The sequence below is a fragment of the Hyperoodon ampullatus genome (genome assembly GCF_949752795.1).
Source record: "Hyperoodon ampullatus genome assembly, chromosome: 4".
Classification (NCBI taxonomy): Eukaryota; Metazoa; Chordata; class Mammalia; order Artiodactyla; family Ziphiidae; genus Hyperoodon; species Hyperoodon ampullatus.
The window spans coordinates 36,622,912-36,643,606 of NC_136917.1; the positions used below are offsets into that span (position 1 = coordinate 36,622,912).

General features: G+C 54.4%; 1 protein-coding gene across 7 annotated transcripts in view; it reads right to left on the bottom strand.

The window, feature by feature from the left end:
• Window positions 1-13,850, bottom strand: part of CRTC1 (CREB regulated transcription coactivator 1) — a gene marked incomplete at its 5' end in the record, with an annotated part of 73,504 nt that extends 59,654 nt beyond the window's left edge. For all 7 annotated transcript variants that reach the window (XM_079701656.1, XM_079701655.1, XM_079701653.1 and 4 more), the window contains one exon: window positions 13,725-13,850. In XM_079701656.1, the coding sequence (XP_079557782.1) occupies window positions 13,725-13,850 (126 nt within the window). The remainder of the gene's footprint in view (window positions 1-13,724) is intronic.
• Window positions 13,851-20,695: the final 6,845 nt, after the last annotated feature.

Sequence of the window (20,695 nt, forward strand, 5' to 3'; positions counted from 1 at the left end):
TTGGCTGCTGGGCCCATAAATCACTCCTGAGGCTGTGCATTGATTCTGTGATGATTTAATGAGCTGCTCCCATCCTAATTACAGCTATCAAAGCCTCCAGCTCGGGAGGACAGCAGGGATCAAGACAGCACAATGCTCACGGGTACAAAAGGACCCATGGAGGAGGGCCGCAGGAGTTTGTCTCTTCTGAACTTGATCTCAATGTGAGAGAGGCTCTTTAGCCGGCAGGGCATGGACACAGCAGCCCCCTGGACGTTCCGGCAGGGCGGACAGATCTCAGTCTTTGTGGGGCATGCTCCACCCCCCCACCCCGGTGTCCCCAGCCCGAGGACTGGCCAGCCCTGCAGAGCCAGCCCTGGGCACTCTGCCTGGCTGGGCTGACACTTCCTCCCTGAGATTTCCAGGCGAATGACCAGCTGGCATGCACCCACCCACCCTCTGCGCCCAGGTGAGCTGTTGTCAGATGCACGGAGGAAAAGGGAAGTGCTTTGGGTTTTCTGTTTTCAATTCTCATCAAAGTTTTGAGACATAAACAATTTCTTTTATTATTGAAAAAAAAAAGTGTGGCAGGGTACGTCCCTGCAACTCCAGCCGGCAGGGAAGGGCAGCCCTCAAAAGCTCTCACAGGGCTTCTCCCGTCCTAAGCGTCCTTGCGGGAGCAGGGCAACTCAGGAGGGACCACCGAGCTCCCAGGCTGGATCCAGGAACAGAGGCTCAACGCTCAACAGCCAACAAGGGAAAAGATCTGTCCTTCACAGCAGAGACTGACCCCTCTGGATAGAACGCCGTGCCCCGGCTCTGGGGTGAAACCCCCGTGACCAGTGGGGTGTCAGGATGGGACCACCTGACAGAGAAGGAAGTTCACATATCAAATTAGGACTCAAGGTCTCTTCTCTGCTGCAGAAATGCCTTTCCTCATTGTGGGGGCCACCAGAGCATAAAGTGAAAGCTATTTAATATAAACCTCCCCCATCCCCACCCTGGGGAATCAGATTCCGGATTCTTGGGTGAAAGAACTTCTGCCAAGTCAGCAAGTCCTGGTCTGTAAGGAGTCAGCGTTCATTCCCTCAGCACCCACCACCCCTTGGGGATGCCTGCCCTGGTCCCCTCCCAGGGGACTAGTCCACCCCAGACCCCTGCATCCCCTGCCCTCACTCTCCCCAGGCCTGTGCCCATATGGTGGCTGGAGGGATCTCTGCTAAACCTACAGCGCACATCACTGCCCTGCTCATAATCTTTCTGGAGCACCCTACCACCCCAGAATCAGACTCTGACCCCTCACGGGGGCCCATGACACATCACCCAAGGAGTTCAGCCGGGCCAGGCTCTCCCCAACAACAGGCCTCACATCCCCCAGTCCCATGGCTCACCCTTGTGCCCCGGGGCTCAGCCCAAACGCCACCTCCACCAAAGGGTTCCCCTACTCCCATCCCATTTCACTCTCTCAGAGCCATGACTTTGGGGCCAGGGACCAGCTGGCTGCTGGCATGGTTCCCCCCCACTCCGGGGCAGGGGCTCCTGGTGACTTGTTCTGCAAGGTGTCCCCAGGGCCCAGCACAAAGTAGGTTCTCAATAAATACTGACTGAAGGACTAAACTTTCCAGTCCAAACCCTGGCCACTGCAGGGAAGACGTCATTGGGGGGCCCGGTGCTTCCTACGTTCCCCAGCCCAGGGTACCTGCAGGGCCAAACAGGCACCACGCTGCCCCAGGCCCGCCCTCCGGAGGCCACAGGGGTCTGCTAGTCCACTCCAGACCCCTGCACAGTCAATACAAACTCCAAGTTTCTCCCTAAAACTGTTCAGAAAACTGTAGCTCTGGGAAGATCCCATTACCCACCTGGCTCTGTAGCCACTCGGCACCTGGTACACATTCCCAGATGGAAAACGGGACCCCACGCCACATTCCCACTACTTAAGGGGAGAAGCCTGGCTGTGTGGTGGGAAACTGGCCCTTTTAAAGGACACTTGCACCCAGAAGATTCTAAAATGAACTAGAGATAGGCCTGCCCTCAGGGGGGTCACAGTCCAGTATCTGCCTAGTGCCTGTTGAAAACCCACTCTGTGCCTGCTGAGTGTCTGCTGTGTCCACTCCACGCCTGCTGCCAAGTGCCTGCTGAGCACCTGCTGGGTACACCCTGTGTGCCTGCTGAATGCCTGTTGTGCACCCACCAATGGTTCACTCTGTGTCTGCTGAGCACTCGCTGGGTATGCTGCGTACCTGCTGAGCAGGAGCCGAGTGTCTGCTGAATGCCTGCCATTTGCCCACCCAGTGCCGCTGAGTGCCGCCGTGCGTTCACTGTGCACACGCCTCCAGAATCCTAGCAGCAGCAAGCACGCAGCAAGCGTCTACATGCAAGCCCCATTCCGGACACGCTACCTGGGTTAACCCGTCTATGTCTCACCACAATCCTATGAGGCAGACGCCACTGTGACCCCCGCTTCACGGATTGGGAGAAGAGCCCAGAGGGGACTCCCCGGTCTAAACTCACTCAGGAGGAAGCTGGGAGAAGCCCAGCAGCATGGTCCCAAGCTGGGTACCAGGTGCTACAGGACCCCTCACCCCAAGCACCTTCTCCCCTCCATGCCCATCTGAGAACCCTGAGGAGGAAGCCCCGGCCGCGCCTCATTTCCATCTGGCAAATAACAAATATTGACTCTCTCTGAATCCTTGGCCCGAGAGGCAAGCAGTGGCTTCCTTGTTTGCGCACCTGGACCCCCAGCCGGCCAGCGGCACCAGAGCCACCCCTAGCCAGGGCAGGGCACACCCACCTCTGCTCTGGGGTAGGGCTGGACGTGGTGGAGGGAGGGAGGTGAGGAGAGGGGGTCAGAGACGATCCAGCCAGAAATGGGGGGCCAATCCATCCTACAAGCTCCAAGACGAGGTGAGACTCTCCCATCCCCACCCCTTTCTCACTGGTTCCCCCACCTCGCTCTCCTTCCTGTTCACCTCTGAATAAACCCTGTCATTATTACCTCTGAAATGTCCCAAATCGGCCTTCCCTCAGTCCTCACCGTGGCCGAGCCCAAGGTGCTACAGTCCCCTCCCTGCTGCAGGGGGCTCAGAGACAGACACACAGGTGGGGCAGGCACAGAGAGGAACACAATGAACGCCTGATTTGCACAACACCAGGGATGACCGCCATGGTCATCAACAGATGTATATGAATCGAAGCTCAACCTCCAACAGGGTCCCTTATGGCTGCATTAAGAAAAATGTGGGCCCCAGATTCAGACACAGGGTCGATCCCAGCACCTCCACACACAGCAAACCACATGACCTGTCATGCCTTGGTCTCTCATCTGTGCACCAGGGGAAGCAACAGGCTCTTTCTTGGAGTGACCGCCACCACTTGCTGGGTGTACGCACCTGGGCTCTAGCAAGTATGGCCCCTGCCACTCCCACACCTTCGTGTCACTCACGTCACCATCCTGCTGGAACCTTCCATGACACCCCATGGCCCACAAACAGGGCCTGGCCTAGGGCCCTCCATCACCCGCCCCGCCTCCCTCCCCAGCCCTCTGCCCCTGCAGTGTATGCTCCTCAAGCCCTTCCCTCCACGCACAGGGTTCCAGCAGCCTGGAAGGCTCTGCCCCACCCCGACCGGCTGGCCAACTCCCAGAGCCGCATGAGACAGGGGAAAACGTGTGGTGACCTGGGTCTGTCCAAAGGGATCAAATCCCAGCTCTCCCACCTCGAATGTTCTGGGACATTTGCTCTCTGAGCCGTGGTTTCCCCCTCAGTAAACCCGGGAGGATGCCATCAGCTGCCTGGGGTGTTGATATGTCGCCAGGCTCAAGGTCTGCACCTCAAGGAACCGGGGGCCTCTACTGACCCCTTCTCGCCTGCACAATCCTGGCACGCGGGGGAGCACAGGAGCAGGGCTTCTCAACCTCGGCACCCACCGACATCAGGGGCCTTGTGCACACTGCAGGGTGTTGAGCGGCATCCCTGGTCTCCATTCACCAGATGCCAGGAATACCCACCCCAAGTCATGACAACCCAAGGTGTCCCCAGATGTTGCCAAAGGCCCGCAGAGGCAGAACCGGCCAGGGTGAGCACCCTGTAGCACCCATTTTTGACACTTCCCCACCACTGCACTCGGGCCGGTCTCTCCCCAGGCCAGACCCCACCCCTGACATCCGCATGGCATTTTCAAGAGGGTCCCTGTTTAAAAAGAAATCCCCAGCACCAAGGACTCTGAATCCCAACCCCTGAGGCACCGGTGCCCTGTCTCATGCAACAGCACGGAAGGGAGCCTGTACCACTGAGCTGAAACCAGAAGCTCCCAGTGCCGAGAGCAGCAGAGGAGGCCCAGCACTCAGCCTTCGGGACGCCCGCAACGGCCCAATTCTGACCCAGAGTAACCTAAGTAACCCCGAGCAGGACCAGAAGGCCCACTGCATGGACAAGAGTCACCTGGCACTCTGCCCCCGGGCCAGCCTTGGGGACAGTGACAGCAGAACCCTCCCTGGTGGTATGGACCAACAATTACCACCAGGCCACCAACCAAGGGCCAGACAGCCCACTTACCCCTCTGACGGAGGCCAACCCTATCCCTCCACCTGGCACAGCCCTGGTGACCCCGGTGTCCAGGCCTCCCAGCAAGGCCCACATGGCAGGGTCCTCAGATCCCCACTCAGAACTCAGGTCCCCACCCAGACCTCCAGAAGCAGGATCTTGGGGGAGCCCAGAGTCTGCATCCTTTAGTTCCAAGGTGGTTCAGAGACCCCCAAGAGTGACAGAACCACTGCCCACCATCCTCCCAACCTTCCTTGTTGCTCTTGGTCAGTGGGGCTCAAACTGTGGGTGACAGCCATTGGCCCAGGGCCAGCAAACTCCTGTAAAGAGCCAGATGGTAGATATCTCCACCTCTTTAGGCCATCAGGTCTCTGTGGCAATGACTCAACTGCCACAGACAAGGCATAAATGAATGGGCGTGGCTGTGTTCTAATAAAACTTTATTTACAAAAAACAGGTGTAGCTGGCTGAGCCCTGGATTACTGGGTTATGAAACCAATTCAGTGGGTCCCTGGCATTTTATAATAAACAGAAGGGAACCAACTATATCAACTTTGCACACACACAGGGAGGGCTGGACTCCTTGGAGAAAACTGTTTCAATTGTATGTTTGTTGGTGGCTGCTGTTATGTCACGAAACACAAATTTCTAACACTGGGTCACAGTCAAGGAAATGAGAAGGCGGCCTCGGAACTAAGCCCTCAGCTTCCATGCCCGTCCCTCAGCCAATGACACCCTCCCCTCACTCAGCCACACACACCCCTGGTTCCACACCTACTGCAGGTCCAGGAAGCCCTCCTGGATTCCCCAGAGCAGGTGGGCCCCAGCACCGCACACCCTGAGCACCGGCCGCCACCTAGTGAAGCAACATGCCCAGCAATTCCACTCCCGGACATGTGCCCACAAGGTGAAAACAGGGGCTTGTGCAAACACCTGCACACACATGTTCACAGTAGCACCATTCATGACAGTGAGAAAGTGGAAACAGGCCATATACCCACCAACAGGTAACAGATAAATTAAATGTGGTCCATCCACACAACGGAATATTATTTGGCCGCAAAAAGGAATGACACTCTGACACATGCTACAAAGTGGATGAACCTCAAAAACATCATGCTGAGTGAAAGAAGCCAAACACAAAAGGCCACATGTTGTATGGACCCATTTACATGAAATGTCCAGACACGCCAATCCGTAGAGACAGAAAGTAGATTAGTGGTTACCAGGAGATGGGGGAGGGGAAGATAGGGAGTGACTGCTAATGGGGACAGGATTTCCTTCTGGGGTGATGGAAATGTTCTGGAACTAGACAGAGGTGACGGTTGTACAACACTGTGAATGTGCTAAATGCCACCGAAATGTGTATTAAAGTGGTTCATTTTATGTGAATTTCACATCAATTTTTTAAAGGCTTTTTTTCAAAAAAAGGTCACTCAGCATGGTTCCCGGGCTGGCCATGAGCTTTAGGAGGGTTCTCTACACAGGACCCCGGGCTGGCAGGGCCACTCAGCAGTCCCGTGGGAACAGAACCGGGGCTCTCCAAGAAAGCCTCCTTCCAAATGACAACTGGACCAATTAACCCGGAAGCGTGTCCCGTGCCAGCCACAGAGACTTTGGCACCCAGCCTGATCTAGACCATGGCTTTTATGGGAAAAGAGCCATGGGCCATGCACAAAGGTGTATGTGATGGTGTCCCAAGGCTGCCGCCTCCAAGGCGAGGACAATTAGTGACAGGAAATATGGAGTCCAGGGTCCAAGTCATGGGAGAAACAGGGGCGTGGTTGGAGAAACTGAGTCACGTTTCGGAAAAACCAAGGCCCACATGGGGCCAAGCAGGCTCTGGCGAGCTACTGAAGGTTCTAGTTTGTGTTCTTACTTCCTTGTTTCGGACACAGCGTGTGTGCTCATCCCAGAGCTAAACGTCATTTCTGCCTCTTCCCAGCTGGGATGCAGCACTGGGCCTCAGCTTCCCTATGGGCACAATGGCAAAGATGACACCTCCTCTCCGGTCGGGGAGGGGCTGAGCAACAAGAATGGGGTTGAGTGAAAGCCACACGGTGCCCAGCAGGGGGCAGGACCCGAGAGTGCAAAGGACAGACTTTACCCCCGACCACACTGTGACCATACTCTTGGTCAGCTCCTGACAAGATGCCCCCTCCTGCCCTAGGGCCCTTGCTCTAGCTGCTGTTTCTAGCTGCTGTTTCTCAGGCTTGTTCACCATCACCACCAGGCCAAGTACAGAGCGAGAGTCCCTAGTTCCTGACAATGGGTGTGTGATGGGTCCACTCAAGGCCTCGAGGGGAACATGACCTGCCAGAGAAGGACAGATGTGCACATCTGCAGACAACCCTGAGGGCCACCGCCCCGAAGCGGGCTCCGCATGGTACTTGGACTCTGCAGGCTCTGTCTCAGCCCAGGGGAGAGTGTCCCGGGGCTGCCATCACAAATGACTGCCAAAGGGTGGGGTGGGGTGCGTAAAACAACACAAATTCATTTTTGCACAGCTCGGGAGGCCAGACATCCAAAATCGAGTTCGGCAGGGCCACAATCCCTCTGGAGGCCCTAGGGGAGGATCCTCCCTTGCCTCTTCCAGCTTCTGGGGGCTCCATGCATCCCTGGCTTGTGGCTGCAACACTCCAATCTCTGCCTCCGTCATACACGGCCTCTCATATGTGAGTCTGGGTCTTCTCTTTTCGTGAGGACGCCAGTCATCTGACCACCCTAAATCCAGGACAACCTCATCTTCAGATCCTTACCCTACTCACATCTGCAGAGACCTTTTTTCCAAATAAGCTCAGAGTCACAGGTTCTGGGAGTCAGGATGTGGGCATATCTTCTTAGGGGCCCCCATTCAACCTATTATTGGGTGTGGCAGATCACAAGCTGGAGAGCACTGAGACTGCTGGGGCTTTCTGGAGGTGGGGTACAGTGTACCCCATCCTCTCAACAGAGCAGCTCGGCGAGTCCTGCGTGCATGTGTGTGTGTTAAGGCTGCAGATGGCACCAGACACTTGAAGCAGCCGGCACAGAGGCAAATGGTGCCAAAGCCCAGGATGGAGGCCAGGACTGGGGGCGGCCTCCGTGCTCAGCTAACCCAAGCCCCCGCTGCACGGTGCCTGCGGCCCAGAGGCCCATTTTCCAACAGCCTGTGCAGAGCCACCCCCGTCACAGGGTAGGGCCGGGAGAACACCCTCCTTCAGCGCAGCCAGAGCTGGCAGCCCTGACTGGGCCACCGTGGACTGCTTTGCACATGGGCTTTTTCTGGCCCAGGTACTGCTCCCTGGGATGCTCAGTGATCAGTTACAGGCAGAGCCTCCTGTGCCCTGGGCCCCTGGCAAGTGGGCGACACACCCCCATCTCTTCCCCTCACCTCCCACATCCGGTCCACCCACACGTCCAGTCATCTCTGCTGCCAAAATATCACCAAAATCCACCACTCTGGGGCTTCCCTGGTGGCGCAATGGTTGAGAGTCCGCCTGCCGATGTGGGGGACATGGGATCGTACCCTGGTCCGGGAGGATCCCACATGCCGCGGAGCGGCTGGGCCCGTGAGCCATGGCCGCTGAGCCTGTGCATCCGGAGCCTGTGCTCCGCAACAGGAGAGGCCACAACAGTGAGAGGCCCGCGTACCGCAAAAAAAAAAAAAAAATCCACCACTCCGGCCACTGCCACGGCCACCTCCCTGCTCAAGCCACCTTCTCCATTCCCCAACCGGGATGTTACAGCGGCCTTTGCACCATCTGCCTGCTTCCCTTCTCAGTCCCTTGCCCACTCAGCTCACAGCCATCTTTGTAAGACACAAAGCGTCCTTGAATGATTAAATAGAGAGTTACCATTTGAGAGTTACCAGCAACTCCACTCCTCAGCATATACACCCAAAGGAAAGGAAGACCTGCATCCACACAAGCACTTGGACACAAATGTCCGCGGCAGCACTATTCACAGTAGCCAAAAAGGTGGAAACAACCCGAGTGTCCACGGATGAACAAATGGATACGCGAAATGCAGTGTATCCACACAATGGAGTATTATCCAGCCTTAAAGAGTAATGAAGTAATGGACAGTGGTGGCTACACGACACTGTAAAAGTACTTAATACCACTGATCTGTACACTTATCAATGGTTAAGATGGTAAATTAGGGACTTCCCTGGTGGTCCAGTGGGTAAGACTCTGAGCTCCCAATGCAGGGGGCCTGGGTTTGATCCCTGGTCAGGGAACTAGGTCCCGCATGCCGCAACTAAGAAGTCCGCATGCCGCAACTAAAGATCCCACACGTCGCAACGAAGATCCTGAGCGCCTCATCTAAGACCCGGCACAGCCAAAATAAATAAAATAAATTCATAAATGTTAAAAAAAAAAAAGGTGGTAAACTGTATGTTTTGTATATTTTACCACAATTCTTAATAAAGAGGGCTTCCCTGGTGGCACAGTAGTTGAGAGTCCACCTGCCTATTCAGGGGACACGGGTTCGTGCCCCGGTCCGGGAAGATCCCACATGCCGCGGAGCGGCTGGGCCCGTAAGCCATGGCCGCTGAGCCTGTGCGTCCGGAGCCTGTGCTCCACAACAGGAGAGGCCACAACAGTGAGAGACCCACGTACCGCAAAAAGAAGAAAATTAAATTAAATTAAATTTTAAAAAAATAAAGAAAGGAAGGACTGATACACCCTACAATATGCATGAACCTCGGAAACATCACGCTGAGTAAAAAAAGTCAGACATAAAAAGCTACGTGTTATATGATTCCATTTATATGAAATGTCCAGAACAGGCAAATCCACAGAGACAGAAAGTAGATTAGTGGTTGCCAGGAGTGTGGGAGGGGGAATGGGGAGTGACTGCTAAGGGGACGGGGTTTCCTTCTGGGGTGATGGAAATGTTCTAAAATTGACTGGTGATGGTTGCACAACTCTGTGAATATGCTAAAAACCACTGGATGGTACACTTTATTTATTTTTTTGGTGCCGCGCGGCTTGAGGGATCTTAGTTCCCTGACCAGGGATTGAACCAGTGCCCCCTGCAGTGGAAACTCAGAGTCTTAACCACTGGACCACCAGGGAAGTCCCTAGATGGTACACTTTTTTTTTTTTTTTTGGCTGCGTTGGGTCTTCGTTGCTGCATGCAGGCTTTCTCTCTAGTTGCGGTGAGTGGGGGCTACTCTTCACTGAGGTGCGCTGGCTTCTCTTGTTGTGGAGCACGGGCTCTAGGCACACGGGCTTCAGTAGTTGTGGCGCGTGGGCTCAGCAGTTGTGCCTCGCAGGCTCTAGAGTGCATGCTCAGTAGCTGTGGCACACGGGCTTAGTTGCTCCACGGCACGTGGGATCTTCCTGGGGCCAGGGCTGTCCCCTACATTGGCAGGCGGATTCTTAACCACTGTGCCACCAGGGAAGTCCCAGTACACTTTAAATGAGTGGTTTGAATGTATTGGGAATGATATCTCAATAAAGCTATTACAAAAACAAGCAAAGGATCAGGCCACTGACTATCACAAACCCTCCCAGGGCCCCTCCCTCAGGGGCCAGCCACATCTCTCCTCTCTCTCTCTCAATATGCCAGCCTCAACCTCGCCAAGCCCCTCCCACCTCGGGGCCTCTGCACCTGCCTCCCTCACAAGGGACACCCTTCCCCAGCATGGGGTGGGGGACCTCTGTCTCACTGTCCAGGCGTCAGCCTCCCACCCTAGCCAGTCCTAGCACATTGCTTTGCTTCTTCTCTCTGAGAGCATCTGCCTCATTTATCTGCAGCAATTCTCTCCTGTCCCCGCTAAAACCATGCCAGCTCCCCAAGAGCATGGTCCTCACATGCCTCATATGCTGCTGGCTCCCCACTACCTAATACAGTCCCTGGGATGTGCTGGGCAAATAAAAATGTCATTTTGTGGAATAAGCAAGCTACCCTTGCTCACAGATCAGGATTCTCAGACCCAGAGAGGTTAAGAAACCTGCCCGAAGTCACACAGCAGAGCGCCACAGCCCTCTCTGCACATCAGGCTGCCCAAATGTGAGCACGAGAAAGGAACATTCGTGCACTCACCTCTCTACCCTGAGACCCGAAAGGGGACGTCACACCCCATCCCCCACCCGAACTAGCCCTTGGGGTACCTGCCCCTGGGTGATGTGACAGCATGGATCTACACATCAGGCTCAACACCTGCTGACCGGCCTTTCACAAGGGAAGGCACTGAGGGTGCACCCATCATGACTGAGGACTGTGCACAGACACACATCGACACGAGTGTCCCCACTCGCTCCGGGAGTGGGCGTGCTGACCTGTGGAATTCCCCTGAGAAGAGCAGGTACCAATTGGGCCACGTCCCACCTGTTCTCAGGTGAAACCCTTGTGTCTACTGCAGGCAGAGGCAGCGCGGAAGGCTGCAGCCACGGGAGGGTGAGCAGGAGGGGACCCTGCATCAGCCGGGTTCACTCACCTGCACCAGACACTGCTGATGTACCACGTGCCATGTGCAATAGCCGGAAAAGGCTGGGAAAGAGCTTGCCCATCCTGGTCTCAGGTGCAGGCAAAGCCATCAGCCTGCCCACAGTGGCACAGAAGTATTGGTGGGCGCGTAGTTTTGAACTATCTGCCCGGGTGCAAAGCTCGCACCCCTGCCCACACAGCGTTTCCTTCAAACTGAAGGTATCTCGGCCTTGACACTGCTGACACCTGGGGCCGGATCACTGTCTATGATGGGAGCCGTCTATGAATCGTGGGGCGTTGAGCAGCATCCCTGCTCTCTACTCACTAGATGCCAGTAGCAGCCCTTCCCCTAGTCGAGACAACCAAAAATGTCATTGCCAAATGTCCCCTGAGGACAAATCACCCCCAAGAGAGAACACTGCTCTGTTTGTAAAAATCTAGTATAAGTGCACTCCGCCCAGGGCCCAAGCCCACCCTACCTCCCCAACTCCCGAACTAAAGGAAGGCAACAGGGTGAGGGAGGAAAGAGACGGGAAACGGTTACCAGGGGCCAAGAGAACTGCTGTCTGCGAATCTTAAAAATCTTTTCTACATCCATCAACCAATGAATGGATAAGCAAATGCGGTCCAGCCATACAAAGGAATACTACTCAGCCATAAAAAGGAAAGAAGCTTCCTGATACACACTACAATGTAGGTGAACCTTGAAAACATTAGGCTGAGCGAAAGAAGCCAGACACAAAAGGCCACATCTTGTATGATTCCATTTATATGAAATGTCCAGAACAGGTAAATCCATAAAGACAGGAAAATGGGTGCCTGCCCGGGGCGGGGGGGAGGGGCAAATGAGAAGTGATTGCTAATGGGTGTGGAGTTTCTTTGAGGAATGATGAAAACATTCTGGAATTAGACAGTGGTGATGGTTGCACAACTCTGTAAATGTACTAAAAACCACTGAATCGTACACTTTAAACAAGTGAGTTATATGGTACTATCTCAATAAAGTTGTTATTTCAAAATATCTTTTCAACAATAATTCAAAAACAAACAAACAAAAAAAACCAATAATTCATTTCCAACCCTAAAGCAGAAACCAGGCCTCGGATAATGAAGAACTGTCATGAACCAGTGTGACCCCTTCTTCCTGTCATACCACATACATTTGACACCTACTGCATGCTAGCACACACTACATGCTGTTGACAAGATGAAGTGGACACTCCTGCACTCAGAAGCCCTGACGTATGGACAACACTCAAGCTGCATGCTTTCATTCATTCATTCATTCACCAACCACATCCTGAGTGAGGCCACAAGCTGCTGGAGCAGGGATAAGCAGCACCTGGCCGACAGTGTGCACCTAACTGATATAGCTGAACAAATGCATGGAAATGAAGACACACATTCTAGTCTTAAGGTCATGATCTCAAAGAGAAACAAGCAACTAATTAAAAAATAACGACACCCCAAAAGCCCACCTGAGGAATCAGAAACTGAGGCTCACAGCATGGAGGTAGGTCTGCCTAGGACAGTCAGATCGGACGCCAAATCCAGAAACCAGCGGGGTGGGTGTCTGCAGCTCCCACTCAACCCCTCCCCAAGGCCCCAGGGTACAGCACAGGGGTCCCATCTCTCTGCAGGATCGAAGCAGAGATTTACTGCCACCTGTGCAAAGCATGCTCCCCTCCCTGACCCACGAGGAAGGGCTTGCTAGACACACTCCACAAGGGAGGACACCGAGACCCAAGGAGCTTGGCACCTCACGGTGGTCGCCAGAGAGCTGGGGCCCAGAAGAAGGGCCAGGACCCCCGACCCCAGCCACAACCAAGCCCCTGCTCCAGGCCTACAGCGGCTTCCCAGGTGAGGTTAGCAGGTAACCGGGCCTGCCCCTGCACACCAAAAGCACCCAGCCATCTGAAGAACTGTCCCTCCATCCTGGTCCTGAGGGGCCGGGGCAATCTGTGGCCAGCTGTACCTTGTCCCAGTGGGAGGAACATCACCTGATCCCCACCATATGGGCTGCATGGGGAAGGGGCAGCTGTCTGCACTCCAAGCTCCAAGACAGCCCAATCTGCCCTCCTGATCCTGCCCAGGTCCCCACAGCAGAGGCCAGAACTTTCCCTCAGGTATCCAAAAGGGAGAGATACCTATCCCATCTCAGCTCAGCAAGTGGGGGTACCTGTCCTTCCCCCAACACTCAGGCAGTGAGTGCACAGGTGACAATGATGGAGAGACACCTGTCCCTTCAGGTAGCAATGGTGTGGGGGCAGCTGTCCTCCTCAGGTGCCAATGATATAGGAGCACCTATCCCCCCTCCCCAGGTAACAGTGATGCTTGCAAGCAGCACCAAGTTCACACACCTCAGTATCACTGCCCTAGGTAGCAGTGATATAAAGGCACCTATCCCCCTCAGGTAGCAGTGTGGGGACACCTTTCCCCCCACAGGTACCAATGATGTAATGGCACCTGTTCCCTCCATGTAGTAATGATGTAGAGACCCCTGCCCCTACAGGTAACAATGATGTAATGACACCTGTCCCCCACTTCAGGTAGCAATGATGCAGGGACACCTTCACCCCTTCAGGTATCGATGATGTGGGGGCACCTGTCCCGCCCACGACGCCCGGGGCGTGGGGACACCTGTCCCCACGGGCCGAGCCAAGTCCCGCCCCCGCCGCGCGCGCCCCGCCCCCGCCGCGCGCCCCCCACCCCGTGCACGCGCCAGACACGCGCCCCCTGCCTCCCTCTCCGGCCCAGAGGGGTCGGTGCGGGCAGCCCCCTTACCCGCGCGGCCCGCGTCAGGCTCAGGTCCTTCATGACCTCCTCGAAAGCCGCCGTCTCCTCCGCTTGCTTCTGGTTGTGCAGGGCGATCTTCTCGCTGAATTTCCGCGGATTGTTCGAAGTCGCCATCTTCTCGCCGCCTCCTCCTCCTCCTCCTCCTCCACCTCCTCGCCCCCCCCACTCGCCGGTGCCACCACGCAAGCGCCGGCCGGACCCGCGGGCGGCGGGCAGTGCGCAGGCGCGCCGTCTGTAGTGAGAGCGGCACATGCGCACAGGAGTGGCGGGCGGCGCGGGGGCGATGGCGCATGCGCGCGCCTCGGCGGCGCGCTCAGAGGCCAGAAGGGGAGGCGGGAGAGGGAGGGTGGAGATTTCGGCGCAGTCGCAGTGAGCTGCCTCCTGGCCCGCTGGACAGCGGCCGTCTGGCTGTTGGGCAAGGGACAGGCTGGGGCGCTGGAGCTCCCAAGAGAGAGACTCCTGGACGCAAACCCTTCCAGGTCACCAAGATGGAGCCAGCACCCATCCCAAGGACAGGTAGCACTCGAGGCTGAGCCTGGGCTCGGACCAGTTCAGCTCAGAGACCAGTTCAGGGCGTTGCTCATCCATGCATGCATTCATTCATTTATGGAGCGCCTATGTGTGCCAAGCGTACTGGGGGAACGGCGTGAGCAAGCAGACGTGGTGCACAGTCGGGGTGGGGGGAAGGAACATAACCCACCAACAAATGACCCGAGAACTTTTCAGATGGAGAGAAATGTGATGTGGAAAATAAAACCAGTGATGGGCCAGGAGGAGAGTGATGTTAGGAAGGGAGGCTCCTATGGCCAACATGGTTTTCGGGGTGCGATCAGTCCCCAGCCCAAAATCCCAATGTCGTCCTTAACACCTTTCTTTCCCTGTTCCTATCCCCTATCCAGTTCCTATTTTCTGGATCCTTAAGCTCGGAGAACTGGAGCTACATAGCTTCAGCCTCCTCTCTGTGAATTTCTCCAGTCCAATTTTGCTCAAGGGAGCCAGCTTTGCCATGGGGTGCTAAAGGACAGGTCCAGAAATCCTACCCAGACCCAGCAGTGAAAGGGACAGCAGAGTCTCCCCAGTGATGAGGTGGGGGGGCGGGCAGGTGACCTAGAGAGGCAAGAGGGATTCTGACACCTAGTTGTCCCTCCCCAGACAGAGGGACTCCACCAGCAATGTCAAAAGTTTGTATTCAGGAGGCTCCAGGGATTTCAGAGCCTGGGCGGGGCAGAAGCCAGGAGGGGCAGCCAGGGGAATTGGGGGTATCTCTAATTGCACAACAAGCACACCTTTTTACCAGGGTGAGGGATGGCTGGAGGGGACACTGATGGAGATCATAGGGGGAAACAAACATTTTCCAAACATGCTTTTATTTACATTTTACAACAGTTTAATGAAAAGTCCACATTAAATACATACACATACATAGATTTTAATTTGGAGTGTCCTGGGCACTGCCACTGCTCTATTTTATCCTTCTTGTTCATATGGTTTTGAGCACTTTCTTGGACTTCTAGCCTTTTTGCCTAGCAAGTATCTGCCCCCTATCTGGGGTGTCAACAACCAACTACCCTTCAGGGAACCCTTTCCAACTTTCAGTCCCTGGTTTGTGGTAGAGCTAGTCTCACCACTCGCTCTCCCCACAAAGTCTCCCCTTCAAATTGGAAGGCTTGGCCAATCAGCAGAGCCATTGCTCTGACCAGCACGATTGGGTCAGGGCAGGCATAGTTTGCCCAATGAGATGCAAGTCTGGAATTTTTGTTTGAAGCATGGAAAAGAGAAGCACCCTCTTTGCTTGGGTGGCTGATTTGAAGGATAACACAGGTTTGCAGAGCCAGAGGTCACCACTTGAAGAGAGGTGGCCTGGGGAATTCTCTGGTGGTCTAGTGGTTAGGATTCTGTGCTTTCACTGCCGTGGCCTGGGTTCAATCCCTGGTTAGGGAACTGTCCCAGAAGTCGCACAGTGCGCGTGGACCAAAAAAAAAAAGAGAGAGAGAGAGAGAGGTGGCCTGAGAGTAAACCCACACAAAGGACAACAGAACCAAATGTAGGCAGAGACACTCAGAATTCCTGCGTCCAGCCATACCTGAAGCTAGACACTCCTGCCTTTTCAGTTATATGAGCCAATAATTCATTCCTGTTTCGCTGAAGTCGATTTGAAGTCCATCTTCTCTCCCTGGCAGGGGGACTGAAGCTTCTGGGAGTCAGGTAAGGGACTGGACATTCTATTTATGTGACTTTTAGTCCCTGCCACCATCCTGTGAGATTAGAGAGGAAATAGTGACAGAGAGCAGGGACGGCAGCTGCCCATAACAAGTTAAGCGCCAGAGCCAGGACTGGAACTCAGGCCTGACAGCAGAGGTCGGCTTCCTTCTCTACACCAGGTTTTGTCAAGTTTAAATGAGGTTAATATATGTCAAGTGCCTGGCTCATAATAAGTGCTCAAAAAATGCTGGTTACCCTGATCACTTACATAAGGCTGCACTAAGCCGGTTTCTCCACAGAAAGATGGAGGAGAAAAGATTTGGGGGGTAGCAGGGGCCACAGCAAGAGGCCATGCCCACAGGGCAGAGGTGAGGGGCCAGTGCTCGCCCTACTCACCCCCGTTTACCCCACACCCCAGCAGCAACTCGATCCATCCTAAACCCTGGTGATGAGTCAGAGGAAGCCACAAGCCTGCTTATTGCACAATGGCCAGACAGTGACCCAAGCCCTCCTCCCACTCCACTGACCCCCAGCCCTGAGAAGGGTGAGGCCAGGGCGTCTGGTGACCCAGGCAGAACCCAGCCCTGACTTTATCACTTTCTCCCTTCATCAAAGGCAGCTTCCACCACCCAGTGTGGCCTGGGCAGGACTTCTGGAGCAGCTCATGGTCTTTGTAAAGGGGGGCGGATCTCATGCTCCCTATGATACTCAGAAAAAAATCCAGTGGCCCGCAGGGTCCTCACACTCCCTGCCCCTCACTCCAGCCACCCTGGCTTCCTTGCTACTCCACCACCAGGTCTTTGCATGTGCTGTTTCCTCTGCCCGCACTGCTCTCCCCCCAGATCCTTTCATGGCTGGCACCTTCTCATCTTTCAGACCTCTCCTCTGGCAGACCCACCCTGAGGGCGCTATCTAAAGTGTACCCTTGAATGTTTGTCCCATGATCCAGGAACATCCCACCCTCTGAAGGCAGCTGTGTCTGGAGTACTGTCTGCTCCCCTATAGACTGAGCAGAGATCAGAAGCTGAAAGTATGTTCACCCTTCTCAGACACTCCGGGGGCTTGAATTTCCTGTGTGATGCAGAAAGAACACAGACACACCCAATTCCCTACTCCTAAGGCTTGTTCTCTGTTGATGGCTCTGAGCACTTTAGGCCTCATTTTATACTCATCTGTGTTCATTCTGTTTCCCTGGCTCCCCAGAGCTAACACAAGACTAGTCAGAGATGGGGAATTAGGAAGGGTTTGTTAAATGAATATGCCTGAGAAACTCCTATCTATCCCTCAAAACCCACCTCAAATGACCCCTCCTCCAGAAAGCCATTCCTGAACCCAAAGCAGAGCTGTTCCTCCCTCTGGACTCACACAGCCCTGGGTCCTTCTCCAGCCAACCCTGACCCAAAGGGATAAGGAATATCCCATTCTCTCTTTTTTTTTTTTTGGCTGCACTGGGTCTTCATTGTGGAGCGCAGGCTCTTTGTTGTGGCACGTGGGCTTCTCTAGTTGCACCACACGGACTCTCTAGTTGTGGCGCAGTGTGGGCTCAGTAGTTGCAGCATGCAGGCTTAGTTGCCCACGGCATATGGGAATCTTAGTTCCCCGACCAGGGATAGAACCCACGTCCCCTGCATTAGAAGGTGGATTCTTTATTTTTTCTTTTTTAATATTTATGTATTTATTTGATTGTGCTGCATCTTAGTTGTGGCAGGTGGGCTCCTTAGTTGTGGCTCACAGGCTCCTTAGTTGTGGCATGCGAACTCTTAGTTGCAGCATGCATGTGGGATCTAGTTCCCTGACCAGGGACTGAACCCCAGCCCCCAGCACTGGGAGCATGGAGTCAACCACTGAGCCACCAGGGACATCCTGGAAGGTGGGTTCTTAACCACTGGACCACCAAGGAAGTCCCAGGAGTATCCCATTCTTTTTTTTTTTTTTTTTTTTTTTTTTTTTTGCGGTATGCGGGCCTCTCACTGTTGTGGCCTCTCCCATTGCGGAGCACAGGATCCGGACGCGCAGGCTCAGCGGCCATGGCTCACGGGCCTACCCGCTCTGCGGCATGTGGGATCTTTCCGGCGGGGCGCGAACCCGTGTCCCCTGCGTCGGCAGGCGGACTCTCAACCACTGCGCCACCAGGGAAGCCCGGAGTATCCCATTCTTAAATAGCTTCACTTGGGCTTCCCTGGTGGCACAGCGGTTGAGAGTCTGCCTGCCGATGCAGGGGACACGGGTTCATGCCCCGGTCCGGGAAGATCCCACATGCCGCGGAGCGTCTGGGCCCGTGAGCCATGGCCACTAAGCCTGCGTGTCCGGAGCCTGTGCTCTGCAATGGGAGAGGCCACAACAGTGAGAGGCCCGCGTACTGCCAAAAAAAAAAAAAAAAAAAAAAAAAAAATAGCTTCACTTGAGTTACAGAGCACATCCAAGTGTGAGCTAAGAGGCAAGTCCTATAAGCTACTTCTTGCTGCCTCCATGATATAGTTTTCTCTCCTCTGCTCCATAACTCTGGCTGGCTCCCTTTTTTTCTCTGCCAGCTTCCCTAGCATCCTCTCCCACCCTTCCCTTTCTCATGTCCTCCATCCAGCCTTGCTGATCCTGTGTGGGCCTTTGCACAGGCTGTCTCCCTGCTTAGAATGCCCTTTCCCCTGCATCCAGGCCACAGCACCCCTCAACGTAAAACTTCTAAATACAAGCTAAATTAAAACCTAAATTCCTGTGCGTTTCTACGTGGCCCAGCCCTTGCCAATTCTCCAGCTGTGTGACAACAGGCAAGTGATTTCATGTCTCTGAGCCCCACTGTCCTCCCGTGTGAAATACAGATAATGGCACTCCGCAGAGCAGGCTCTTGGGAAGATTAAATAGATAATGCATGTAAAGCACTTAGCTCAGCGCCTGCTTCCTCGCAAGCACTCAATAACTGTTAGGGAAGCAAAACCCTACATCGAGATGTTAGTTTTCATGGCTTGCTTTTCTGCACTGCCTTATATGGAATCTTAGTCAATCCAGGGTACCCACATTGCATGAAGGTGAACTCGGGCCATTTGGATCTGGAAGGCAAAGAGGAAAACCATCCAGGGCCCGTCTTTGACTTCCAAACCAGGCCCTCATCAGACAGAGTTTTGAAAGGCAAAGCAAGAACCAGGTTTGATTATGAAGCGAAAGGGAAGAACCCGATGGGAGCCAGAAACAACAGACATGGAGCTCACTCCTTACGACTGAATAAGAAGTTAGATGAGGACCCAGGCCCCTCAGCCCCCCACCGAAGGCTGAGTGTGGGGTGGACGGTAGGACGGGGTGGACTGCCGGACTGCCAAGGAGGCTGGAGTTGAGGGGGCAGGGACCCAGGGGGATGGATCTAGGGTGTGGTGGGGCAGAGCCAGCCGTCCGGTCCCCACCACAACAACTACCACGCTGAAGGGACATCTGGGGCAGGCCTTCCAGTGACACCAGAATGCCCTGAGACTTGGCTGAGCTCCAGCTAAACTGCCTCACAGAGCCCCCCTACCCGCTGTCCAAAAGCCCAGGACACTTAACAGCCCCAATCTACTCCACAATAAAAGAGAAGGATTCCCCAACCTCTAGGGGGCAGTGGCTGCAGAAGAGATACAGCTGGCTTTTCTTTTTGGTGGCCCAGCATCTGGAGGCTGGGGAATCCCCATAATAGGAATTCAGCCTGCCCACTGACAACAGAGGCTCCAAAGCCAATGGTGTGATCAGTCAAATTATGGGCCTCAGTTCCCCTTCGTTTCTGTGTCCCACCCTTTGCCACACCACTGTGCATTCTTCCTGCATAAGGTAGGGGATATTTACCCAGCCCTGATTCTGAGCACGTCATTTGCTTTGGCCAAAGGAATATGGGTAGAAGCAACAGCACAAGAGTTCCGAATCTGGACCTTAGGAAGCCTCATGTGATCCCACTTGTCCTCTGGCACCATTGTAGGAGGAGAACATAGGTTGACTAGCTGCTGGTCCCAGGAAGATGCAAGGCAGGTGGAGCTGAACTTCCTGGTTACTCCACAGTCTTGCACCTGGAAGCAGAGCTGCTCAGCCAAGGGAAGCCTAGAACAGATACCCCACCCCAGCTGAGTCACAGACATGTGAAAAATATTTTTGTGTGCCATTGAGACTTGGGGTTGCTTGTTACACAGTGGCAGCAGCTGACTAATACACTGAGGTACTAAGTTTCCCCACTCCCTAGGGCATTGGAGCAGGACATGGGCTGGGCCAACAGGATGTTTCCAAGTGATGCAAAGAAACAGCATTGGGGCAGGAGCATGTGGTTTCCAGGGGCAGCTATGGCAGAGTACCAATGGCAGTGCCAGTTGAGGCATCTGGATTCTGTGGTGGTGGCAGGAGTGACCTCATCAACCAGTTCCCTGGCATGATTTCAGCTAATCACCCTCGCCTCCTTGATTTCTACCACTTTCTGAGCCTGGTTTTCCAGCCTTCCTGCCACTTTTGTGAGGAACTGAACAGACTTCCAATGCACATTTTTGCTATTTAATTTGGCCGGTGTTCCTGCTGCTTGCAAATTAAAACCTTGACTTACATAAGATGGGGAAACCCCAGCATCTGTTACATTTATATTATAATTTTGGAACAGTTTGGGTTACAATTAGCAGAATATCTGACCACTAGTATCTTAAGTGGCACAGACATTGTGATTTTTCATAAAAAGGAGTCTGGAGGCACAAGGTTCCAGGGTGGGACTGGTGCCCCCATGGTTTCAGGGCTCTGGGAGGCAGCATCTCTGTGCCTGT